A 12097-nucleotide genomic window follows, 5' to 3' on the forward strand; every position below is an offset into this window, starting at 1 on the left:
TTCATTCTGACGATAGGCCTATTGCCTAGTTGTTAGTGTTTTGCCTCAGGTAGAACAGAATGTCGCTGTTAGTGTTTACAATGCGTAGCCTTTCAGGTGCATACCTTTTATCACCCACCCAACATACTTCCTGTTATGCAGGTTTGGCATAACGTGCTCCATTTCGGCCTGGGTCTCTTATTACGACTCAGTTGAAAGAACATGTTCATCATGCCTCTCGATTCATAGCTAGCTGGTGCAATTGTGCTTCGTTACAACACAACAGGTAAGCTCAATTACAGAGATTTTGCGAAAAGAATAAAGCTCGTCCTGTAACTACAGCATGAGGATAAAGTGCGCATTTTAGTTAATGAGATTTCCCAAATATTTAAATAAGTTATAAACAATTTAAACGAAAACGTTGTAAAGAAACCAAGAATTACTCGAAATAGAATTATTACTGTAGATGTACAGTGTAAAAGTTATGTCATGTATATATATTGTTACTACTAATAGCGATATTACGTATTCTTGCATTATAATTGTACTGAATAATAAATTAATGTAAAACGTATATACACCAAAACTGAGTACATATTTAGTTGTGTTTTTGATGATTGAAATAAGCACAATGACGAATTTATAGAATTTAAAATACAATACATAAGTCAGCTGTTTTAGTAATTAAAAACATATTAAAGGATATAAACTTATCGTTAAAGGTAGAACTATTGTTCAAATGTATCATGCTTAAAGTTTAAATACCCTTATATCTATATTTTTACCAAAAATAATTCAAAATATTCAAAATTAAAATTTAAAAAACGATCTTTTGAATTAAATAAGGTTATAAGTTGTGAAGAATTTATTTCAAGTGTTAATATGTATTTTTTATTCACTTAAAGCATCTTTATTGTTTTAAGTTTACTTTTAGGTTTCCCAAATAATGTGCTTCTTAATTTCAGCACTAAGAAAACATATGGTTGCTTACAATAATATGTATCACTATCAAGAACAAAGATATTTGTAAAATAAAGCAGCAACTTATTGTAATAAAATATTTTGTTGGAAGGAAATTATTGTTTTTGTATATGGATTTACTTCAGAAATTTAGAAGTTTTTTCAAACTTTGAAAAGGGCATGAGCAATGATTTGTATATGATGGTAAAAATTTCATTTCATTGTTTATTAAATGGGAAATAAACTTAATGTGCTTTACACATTGTACAGTTTTGGAATGTGTTTATTTACATATACATAAACTTTTAATGAAAATGCAGCAAAAATAATTTGTTCAATAATTCATTTTTATATGAGAATCTATACTAATATTATAATACAATTATTGTTTATTTCTTTGTAGTTAAGCACAAATCTACACAAAGGGCAATGTGTGCCCTGTCAACCATGGGTATGAAACCCAGTTTTTAGCATTGTAAGTTTAGACATATTGCTGTACCACTGAGGTAGCTGCAATTATAATATAGATAAGATAGTTAGTCCAATTATAATTACAAAAAAAACAGTTTTTTTTTGTAATGCTAAGAATAAGCAAATTAAGTTTTTGTCTTGTTCAAAAATATTGCAATGTTTAATTTTCTAATCATTTAAATATTTTAATTTTATCTTGATGAATAAAGTGAGCAGGGACTGAAATCCTACTTGACCTCATGAGCTAGCTTAAAAGATAGATCTAAGTTTCATAGCTTCAATCTTGGATTTTTTTTTTAATTGAATCCTTGCCAAGTGCTTAAAGTAAGATTGAATTACAGATTGTGTTGCTAGTTATGCATTTTGTTATTCATAATTAATTTTAGAAAGTTTGAACATTATTATTATTATTCTTTAAAACAGGGATTCTCAGGTAATACTGCACACAAAATTTAGACTCATCATGACTGGTTTGCAAGGATCTGTCACATCATGGACTCTTTCTTTTTTTCTACTATATCTGAGTATTTCTGCAACTTCTGGGGCTTACTTGCTTCAGAGTGTATTTACTGAATATCAGTCACCACTTCCAGTGACAGGGAAATCTGCATCTCAGAAGAAGAATGGAGATCAGAATATGCAGGAAATGGCAAAGCCAGACATGAGCCAGATTTCCAATCTTGGTGGAGGAGCATTTTTCACCAATATTCTTTCTTATGTTTTTAGTCTATTGAACATTAAAGAGGTATGATTAAGGAATATTAATGATACATATGTATGAATGTATGTATGTATGTGCTTGAGCTGTGATTATTGACCCATTTACATGTGTTCTGTTGTATCATATCCTGTTTACTCTAAATTGTATATTTATATTCTTCTATAATTTAGTCAGATTTTTATAGTGTTAAACAATAAACTGTTTTAAATAAATTAAATGTCAGATTATCTTTAACTTAAAAAAAAAAAAATTTTATCATACGTCATCATTTTTGCCTTGAATCATAATTTGTTTATTATTTTTATTATACATTATTTATTTCTTGTTGTTATTTATAAATTTGCCTTACAGAACATTGTAATTAATTCCTACTCTGAATTAGTACTTTGCATTACACAGATAGATTTTTCATCTTTTGATTCATTACCTTGTAATTTACTATAATTTAGGGTTCTTTTTCGTTACTTTGAATTATAGTTTATACTCTACTGTAGCATGAATAACTTATTTTCAATTCTAACTGTATCCTACATTAACATAATTGTGTACTTCTATTCTGAACTGTAACCAAGATTTTAACAGAAGTAACTTTTCCTTATCTTGAATAATTATATTGTATTTTTTGTATAAAATCAAATAAGATATTTTAATGCATTCCATGGCTTATTGGGACAGATTCCCAAATTTTTTACAATGAGGATGGCAATTATATCTAATATTAAAATATCTTACTGTTATTACTTCCTTTTCATTTTTAGAAAGACTGTTGTTGTATTGGTGTTAATACTAAATTTGTTTTTTTTTCACAAGGAATTCCATGACAGTATTAGCATTTTATATAAATTTGTTTGAATGTTTAACAACAGGAGAAAAAAATGGTATTTTGCAATGAGATACATGGCTAGTCATGCTAATACAGTGGTCTCATTCTTTAAGGAAAAAGAACAGACAAAATGCTTATTGTATACAATTTATTGTTATGGATTTTTAGTGCATATTATCCATATAATAGATCTGTTATACCTCAGTGCTATGGTGTAAGAAGTAACGTGGGTTTTTTTGACATGTCTATAGGTTGTAATAATATGCAAGTATAATTTTAAGTAGGTTACAGTAACCTATTGTCATGCAAGTTACAACAATAGAACTATGTAGGTTTTATGTGTTGAGTAATATTGTTTGTTAACTTGGCTGTTTACTTTGTAAATTATAATGATAAATTTCCAATTCATTTTTTAACATCTTTATTACTGTTTTACTTAGGATAAAGTATTTGGTGTGTCTGTTGTTATTCATATTTCCACAAACTTGTAAATTTTTCATAAACTAATCCTGTAAGTTAGAAATACTTAGAATTTAAATGTTCAAAATGATACTTTTTGAAAGATATCAGTAAAATATTATGCTTTTATTATTAAATATTATTAAAAAATAATTACCTTCTACTTAATATTTCAAATGGATGAGAAGTAAAACATTTCTGAACAGTTTGATATTAAGATAAAAATACTAGCTATGAAGTGTGAATAAAAACAACTGAGTTAAGAATATGAATTTTTAAAAAGTTGCATTAGAATGTAAAAGAAACTAATTATAAAAAATTGTAAAGTAGTAAACATACAAGAATGTGAAAAGCCAAAATAAAAAAACAACACAAAACATAATTGATCAAAAACAAATAAAACATCTTTTCTGGTTGTTTCAGTCAGGAAAATGGCAAGAGAGAGAGAAAAAAGAGTGAATGTGTATAATATACTGTGAATAAAGTCATTATATATACAATAACGTGAATAAATGTTTAGGCAGTGTTTGTAATCTCTCTTAACTTTTCTTATATTTCAAACAATTTAATTGGAAGCTGAATTATTTGATTTGAACATTTTTTTATTTCCTTTACCTCAAATTTTCCATAAAGGTAATGGACAGTATCAAACTTGGAAAGACTTCTCCTGCAGCATGTTTTGTTTGTAAGTTTGGGGTTTCTATTTTGCATCACTTGATGGCTCAAGGCAGAAGTGGCGAAGAGCTTTCAACACTGGCGTTAAGTATTTGCAAGACACTGAAGCTGGAAAGTGAGAGAGTATGTTATGGAGTGGTTGAAATTTTCAAAGTGAGTTTAATTGAGAAATGACAAAAGTCTAAGTACTGCTGTTATTTGTATCTTAGGTGGTTGTTGCAAGTTATAAAGTAAAATTTTTTTATTTATTATTACTTCATTTAAATTACTATATGGCTAAGATGTGTTTCTTCAGTTTTAATATTGTGTATACTGACAAATAAAAGGTATTTGTGAATACATGCTAAAAACTGAGGTATATTTTTTAAGTGACATCATTATTTATTCTACACTAACAACTGATAGGCACAGAGTAAGTACTGACACATTATTGTATGTACAGATTTGTTATTCAGAAACGTTTCTAGGAAAATTTAATTTGCAGGTTTTCATGTAAAATTTGAATAGATCATTACTTGTACTTGTGTGTTCATGTGTGTGTGTATGTAATATACTGTGAATGTAGTGATTATATACAATAACGTGAATAAATGTTTAGGTAGGCGGTGTTCGTAATTTCTCTTAACTAATTTTTGATTTAGTTTGGTGGAATTTTTTAAAAGTTGCATTAGAATGTAAAAGAAACTAATTATAAAAAATTGTAAAGTAGCAAAAGTATATACATATATACACACACTTTTTACAAAAGAATAAAACAAATAAATAGATAAAAGTGCTTCCAACTCCAATAGGCATTTGAATTTGTTTTTGTAAATGAAGATGCTGTTTCATTCATTTCGAAAATCATGCTCAATTTCTTAGTGTGTGAGCATATAAGGCCAGACATTTCTGCTGTATTTCAGGTCCAGACATCATGTCTTTGAGAAGGATCTTATATATTGTAAAAGAAGAATGATAGTAGGTGCACCTTTAACAAAACCACACAAGTTATTGGTGTATCAAGAACAAAGGTTTTTAATGTTTTGTCATCATGGACTATATCTGGTAAATATTGAAAGCAGCAGTAGCAAAAAGATCATCATAGGTGATGAAGACTTTGGTATATTAAGTCAAATTGTGAAATGCAACAGGAAAACAAAATTAATTTAAAATGTGTTCAGTGTTTAATGTTGAAAATAAGAAACTTTCATATGAAGAATTCAGTCATTTATAATCAAGCCATTCCTTATATTGAGCATTCACAGGTGCAGTGGCTATAAGCTGTAGTCAGGTTCACCAGTTATCTATCATATCTTGCCCAATTATCAGAACTTTATTCAACTAAACTAGGCACAGTTAGAAGGCAGAGAGGTCAAGAAATTTTCCTCATGACTAACTGCTCTGAAGAGAATTCTAGACAAAGTAAGATAAAATTGATTGAGAGAGAGAGAGAGGACTCTTACACCAGTTTCCCTCGGTATGGATTCCTGTACGTGGTAAGGGGACCTCCCAGGCAAGGTTTTGTTCTTTCAGTTTACCTCCTCTGGGATTTAAACATCCACCCACATGTTTGCCGTGCATGGTGACCCGTGAAGGAGAGGATCCTGGTGGTTGAAGGGTCCAACCCTAACACATCACTTTGGCCTTGAATTCCTGTAGACAGACAGCCTTGGTGTGGCCCCCCTTGGGCCAATTGGCTGGTTCACTTGGGCTGGAGTCAACCGAGTACCAGTGTTGGATGTTTTCAATGGGTGTTGTGGACATTGTATCTTATGTTGGTGTTTAGGTATAGTGCTCACGAAACCCTGGCGTTGCTGCAGTGTCCTTGTTTGGCATTGTAGTGCATCCCCTTGTAGGGTACCATGGTGGGTGGGGTCAGTGGGCACTGAAATATTCCTTTTTTTATTATAGATCCTCCAAATAAAAATTCAAATAAAATAGTGAAAAACAGTCCATAGGTAAAAGACCACGTCTTTAAGATTCTGAGCAGCAATCTTCAACAGCTGTAACATCTGTTGTGCGTCATTTTTTTATATTACATTCTCTTTCAGACAAACCTTTGGGGCAGATGTCTCCATTTTTCATTCAGAAGTGACTAGAGGGACTTGGTGACTCTCCAAAGTCAGTAAAGAAGTTTTACTCTGGTGACATATTGGTGGAAACATCCACATCTCAACACAGTGAACTCCTCTTGCATTCAAAGGTGATTGAGGATATTCCTGTTAAGGTTACACCTCATGCAACTTTGAATTCATCATGAGGAATTATTGTTGAGAGGGATTTGAAGAACATCCCTGAGTCGGAGATTTTCAATGGTTTCTCCACTCAATGAGTTTCTGCAGTGAGGCGTATCTCCACTTGTAAAGATGGAATTATGATGCCGACCAGTGTTCTCATTCTAACATTTACATCACCACGTCCACCTGCCACCATCAAGGCAGGTTATCTTAATTGCAGAGTACAGCCATACATTCCAAACTCTCTCAAATGTTTCCAGTGTCAGCAGTTCGGTCACTCAAAAATGTTATGTTGTCATTCCTTGAGGTGACAAGGACCACAATGCCTGTGAGTGTGAAATGGACCCTCATTGCATCAAATGCAATGGCTCTTGCCTGTCTTATTTTCATTCTTGCCCTAAATAGTTGGAAGAAAAAGAGGTACAGCATTTGAAAACGATTCACAACATTACTACTCTGAGGCTCGAAAGTTGCTGTCAACCACTTTATCTCGGACATATGCTGATGCACTTCTTTCCACTACTGCAGTGGGAGTGCAGACGGATCTCTCTGTGCCTCCCAATGAATCATTCTCAAACCAAATGAGAAGTAATTTGACCTCCATGGTTAAAAAAGTTGGTGAATCAACTTTAACACCCATCTCTGTCCCTTATATACATTCCACATCCTTTGGTTCGAGGTACAGGCATTTCCTCAGATCCATCTTTCTCTCTCACCCCAAGTTGCAAAACAATCATTCATTCATGCCCTCAATCTCTGGAATCCCCTTCCAACAGCAAAGACCTGCCCAATCGACCCAGGGCAGGATCCATGGAGGGCGATAGACCTCCCTTGAATAAGGAAAGTATGGAAAAAGACGTGGTCATAAACAGAAGGGTTCTCCACCCAATTTATCTACACATAAATAAAAATGGCCACCCTGATATAATGGAACTATCGAGGTTTATGTCCTCATTTGGATGACATCAAAACACTGATTGCTTCCTACCCTCCTGTTTGTCTTTCCTTAGAGGAAACATTTCTGAAACCTGCCGATATAATCACCTTTTAGCGGTTTTCTTTGTACAGAAATGACAGGCTGTGTGATGGATGAGTGCATAAGTGGCACTGTTGGTTGATCAGCATGTGCCCACCCTGTCTTTGTCACTTGACACACCCTTGGAGGCTAGAGCCATCCATGTTTCTTTGGATTGTACCATCACTGTTTGTTCTCTCTAACTGTCATCTGGAGAGACCTATGATCAATCAGACCTTGATGCTCTCATTGAACAGTTGCTGTCTCCCTTTTTAATTCTTGGGGACTTTAATGGAAATTATCCCCTCTGGGGAATGGCTGATATTGATAGGAGGGGTCACTCTGTAGAGCACGTGCTTTCTTATCATGACCTTTCTCTTTTCAACTGGTTCTTCTACTTACTTTTATACACCTAGTCAGTCCTTTACTGCTATCGATCTCTCAGTTTTCTCCTCCTCACTATTCTCCCACTTTTCATGGAGGGTTGACAATAATCCATGAGGCAGTGATCATTTTACTATACTTTTGAGAGACTGGCCATGTTCAGTGCCACCCTACCCATGTGACCTGGTGAAAGCTGGCCCTCTTTCACTGCTCTCGCATCCCACCTGAGGTTGTGTTTTTCTTCCTTAGTGGGCTATACTTTTCCAGAACAGATAATTTGCCATTGCTTCTTTTGGCCTTCGTATCCAGATGCAGTTGGATGAATTAGGTCTGTCCTTGGATAGATAAGATTGCTGTATCCACTGGTCAGCCCATCCCACTGTAGCTTCTTACAGCCCCCAAATGTGACCTATCTTTAAGTCATCTGAGTAAAGCAGACACTCTCAACTGGAAATACTCTGTTATTTGTTGAACATCTTTTGAACCATCCTTCCATTTCTATTTATACAAATGGTTCAAAATCAGATGACTGTGTGGGCTCTGCCATGATTTGTTGTGGTTCAGTGGTTGTGCACAGAATCCCTTCTATAGCTTCTGTGTTCACTGCTAAACTGTATGACATTTCTCTTGCCCTGGATTACATAGAAACTAAGCAGTACTCCAACTGCACTATTTATACTGACTTGCTTAGTTCTCTTCTGACCCTGGAATTGCTTGATGTTAGTTCATGCCCTGTTCTCACTGATATTCAAGACTGACTGGCCCATTTCTCTTTAACATCTCCTTCTATTCAGTTTTTCTGGATACCGGGCCATGTTGGTATTCGTGGGAAAGAGCTTGCCGACACCACAGCTGAATCTATCTGCTTTGGCACTATCATCACTGTGCCTATTCCATACATGGACTATGGTCCCGTATTCAAGACTCTGCTCCATGCCAGTTGGCAGTCGACTTGGAGTGAGCAACATGAAAACAAGCTTGTCCAAATAAAATCTTCTATTGGACTTTGGCTATCTTGTTTCTGTAAGGATTGGAAAGAGGAAGTTGGTCACAGTTTTTTTGACTTGCTGTTTTCTTTTACCTGGGGCTGATGCACCAGTGTGTTGTCTGTGTAACACTCAGGTCACAGTAAGCCACGTTCTACTGTCTTGCTGTCGTTTTGACTCTCGGCGATGTTCTGTCTCAAAGTTTATCCATAACCTTAGACAGTGTTATTGGCAATGGTGACACTGCCCACCTTAGAAATGTTTTTAGTTTTTTAAAGGCCATTTATCTTTTTAATGCAATTTTAAGTTTTTTAATTTATACATTAGAGATTTTTTAATATGATTCCCTTTTAAGAATCAAAGTACATGTAGTTCGATTTGAAATTAGAAAATGGCCATAACGTCAAATAACTGAAAACCAAGACTGGATAGGCCAACTTCAGGTGGCTAATGGTGGTTTTTGAACTTACCTGTTCATCGTGGGGAGTTATGATAATCACAATTATACTACAGAAAGCTCTTTACAACTTGTATCACTGTAGTTTTGCTCTTAATGTTGTAAACTAGATATAAAAATTGAATTTAATGTTATTTATATTTTTAATTCAATAATTAAACTGTTTTGTTTTACCTTAACTTCTTTTTACGAATTTTAGTAATTTTACTTTAATATTAAGTTTTTACCAGATATTTGGTGCAGAGAGTGTAGTTGCTTTGCACCATAAAACAAACCAACCAACCAACTTACACCAGTCCTTTCCTAGGAACCCATGGATACACTCATTGGTCCTGCACTAAACTATTATAAAATATTCTTGAAACTTAAATCTAGCATCATTTTCTTCCAGTTCCCTAAAAAAACTGAAGACTACTTATATTTAGGAATGGTTTAACATTTCTGTTGAAATCACCAATTTTCAAACTGAGTTGGTGGTGTTTATAATGATCTTGTTTGCAGGATGACATATAACCTTTTCTTAGACCAGTGATTTCACTTTTTCCCTGCCTTCTGTTTGTATAAATGTGTTTGTGTGTTTTATTATACATACACATAACTTAAGTAATGTTAGCAAACTTAAAGTCCTCTGATTACTTGTATCCTTACTGTAACCACCAATTGAAGTAACAATAATTTCTTATCAGTTTATTACTAATTTATGAACAAAACAATAAAATTGCTTGCCTTATATGAGAATGAAGGTAGAAATAAAGGCTATTGCTACTGAGTAGTTTGGTTAGGGTAAATTAAACTCTATAGTGCTATATCCTTGTATTTTTCAATGTTTATCCATACAGTTTAGTAGGGACATAAAAGTCATTATCTGTATGCACACTTGTGTGTGTTTTTTGTATCAGGCAGACAGAAACGCTGCCTGAGTAAGGATGGTTTAGATTATTAATTAAAATAGTATTTTAAATAACTCCTCAATAGGTCATTAGAACTTTATGGTGCTATATAGTGTTTCCTTTTATAATAATGTCTATGTAACGACTGAGTCACAAGTTTTGGAACTGTCTGTAAATATCAAAGAAAAAAGTTTGAATATGTTATACTTCTTTCTTATGCTTTTTGTATTACATGATAACTCAAAAACCAAAATCAGTTTCACTGAGGTGACAGTTTCAAACAGAGTATCTGCTTTTATAAGCATTATTGATATTTAATAGTACTAATAGAGAAAAAAATTGTAATTCTAGTGTAAATGATGTTATTGTTACCTGCTTGAAGTTGGCTTTCATACATATATTTGGTGTTCCTTTAAAACGCTTAAGTACAGGGTGAAGTAGAATTACCAGCCAATAATAGATAAGCAATAAATAAGAACCTCATTGTATTTATAACTCGGTTATAAATAGAAACTACCTATGCTTCTCATATTAACTATGGATGTTCTGTTTCTTTACAGGATGACATGCTGTATGTTTTTCAGAATACTGATCTAAGTCCTCATGAAGTATGTGGTGTGATGCTTGGTTATACCTGTTCTCCAGTGCATCACGTAGACCACAACTGGACATTGCCTTTGACTCCTAAGACCAAACCTCCTTTGAAATCAAAAGTTATGCCTAAGGTTAATATTAAAAGATTGGAAAATTGATACAAAACTTTAAAAACAAATAGAAAATCCACTTTATGAACTGAACAATTTCAGCAAGTACTGAAAAACAAAAGATCTATATATAACTTTCTGTTTATATGTATTACATCTATATAAAAATGTTCCACATGTGAAAGTTTTGCTCAGAAGTTGATATTTTGTGTGACTTGCTTTGCAGTGTTTTGAGATAAACATTTATGAGATATAATTCTGCACAACAAAGTGAATAAATGTAGTTATTATTTTATGATGGCCTTAACCCTTCAACTCATACTGAATATATATAGATATGAACTTGAACAAGTGTGGGTATTATTTTATGATAACTTTAACCTCCTAAGTCAAACTGAATACAAGTGAATATTATTTTGAAGGAATGATAGTCTGCATACTTTTAATGAATAAGTGTGGGTATTATTCTATGAGAATTATCTCTTAAGTCGTATTAATTACATGTGACTATTATCTTATGAGAAGGATAACTTCCTAAGTAACTCTGAATATATGTAACTATTATCTTTTGAGAAGGTTAACCTCCCAATATTAATCATAGATAGCTATTATTCTGTGAAATGGTAAATTTTTCAATTAATTGAGTGTACTTATGGCTCTTTAGTTTTCAAGATATTGTTGGCTAAATTTTGAACTTTATCTGTTGAAGTGTAATTTTTACATTGTTATGCAAAATATTTCTCAAAATGTTGATCATGTGTTTGACTGCACTAAATATTTCAGCCTTTAGCACCTGTGGTCCGTGTCCTCCATATCTCTGATTCTCATTTTGATCCATACTATAAGGAAGGTAGTAATGCTGAGTGTGGGGAACCCTTGTGCTGTAGAATCACTAATAAACCAGCAAGCCATCCAAGCAAAGCTGCAGGAAAGTGGGGAGACTACAGAAACTGTGATATGCCATTAAGAACATTAGAAAGCATGCTTAAACACATAACTGATAACCACAAAGTGAGAGAATTTCCCTTTTTTATTACAAATTGTTGTATGTATTTTGTATTAATAGAAAATGTTTTTTACTGCCAATATACATTTCTGTTTGTGTAAATGGCTACTTTCAGCTACGTGTTTAGAAGAACCAACCTTTTTATAATAGTAGTTTGGGAGTGCCAGGAACCTACTACATGACTGTAGGCATTGTGTTCATACTGTAGTGAAATGGCTTAGTCATGATTATAGACTATACTAGACATAAACTTTAGCCATAGACAACTTATGACGTTATTTAATAAGAAATACACTTGTATATGGCATGTGAGTCTTTTGTCTGGGTAGGCTGTTGTTATGTGTGTGGGTT

The 12097-nt window shown here is 33.2% G+C and overlaps 1 protein-coding gene across 1 annotated transcript in view; it reads left to right on the plus strand.

The window, feature by feature from the left end:
• Window positions 1-1346: 1346 nt before the first annotated feature.
• Window positions 1347-12097, plus strand: part of LOC143223550 (sphingomyelin phosphodiesterase-like) — a 36837-nt gene continuing 26086 nt past the window's right edge. The window contains exons 1-5 of the mRNA XM_076451648.1: window positions 1347-1414; window positions 1834-2155; window positions 4047-4241; window positions 10597-10761; window positions 11524-11751. Coding sequence (XP_076307763.1) covers window positions 1874-2155; window positions 4047-4241; window positions 10597-10761; window positions 11524-11751 — 870 coding nt within the window. The 5' untranslated portion in view covers window positions 1347-1414; window positions 1834-1873. The remainder of the gene's footprint in view (window positions 1415-1833; window positions 2156-4046; window positions 4242-10596; window positions 10762-11523; window positions 11752-12097) is intronic.

This window comes from Tachypleus tridentatus, chromosome 8 (assembly GCF_004210375.1).
Source record: "Tachypleus tridentatus isolate NWPU-2018 chromosome 8, ASM421037v1, whole genome shotgun sequence".
NCBI lineage: Eukaryota > Metazoa > Arthropoda > Merostomata > Xiphosura > Limulidae > Tachypleus > Tachypleus tridentatus.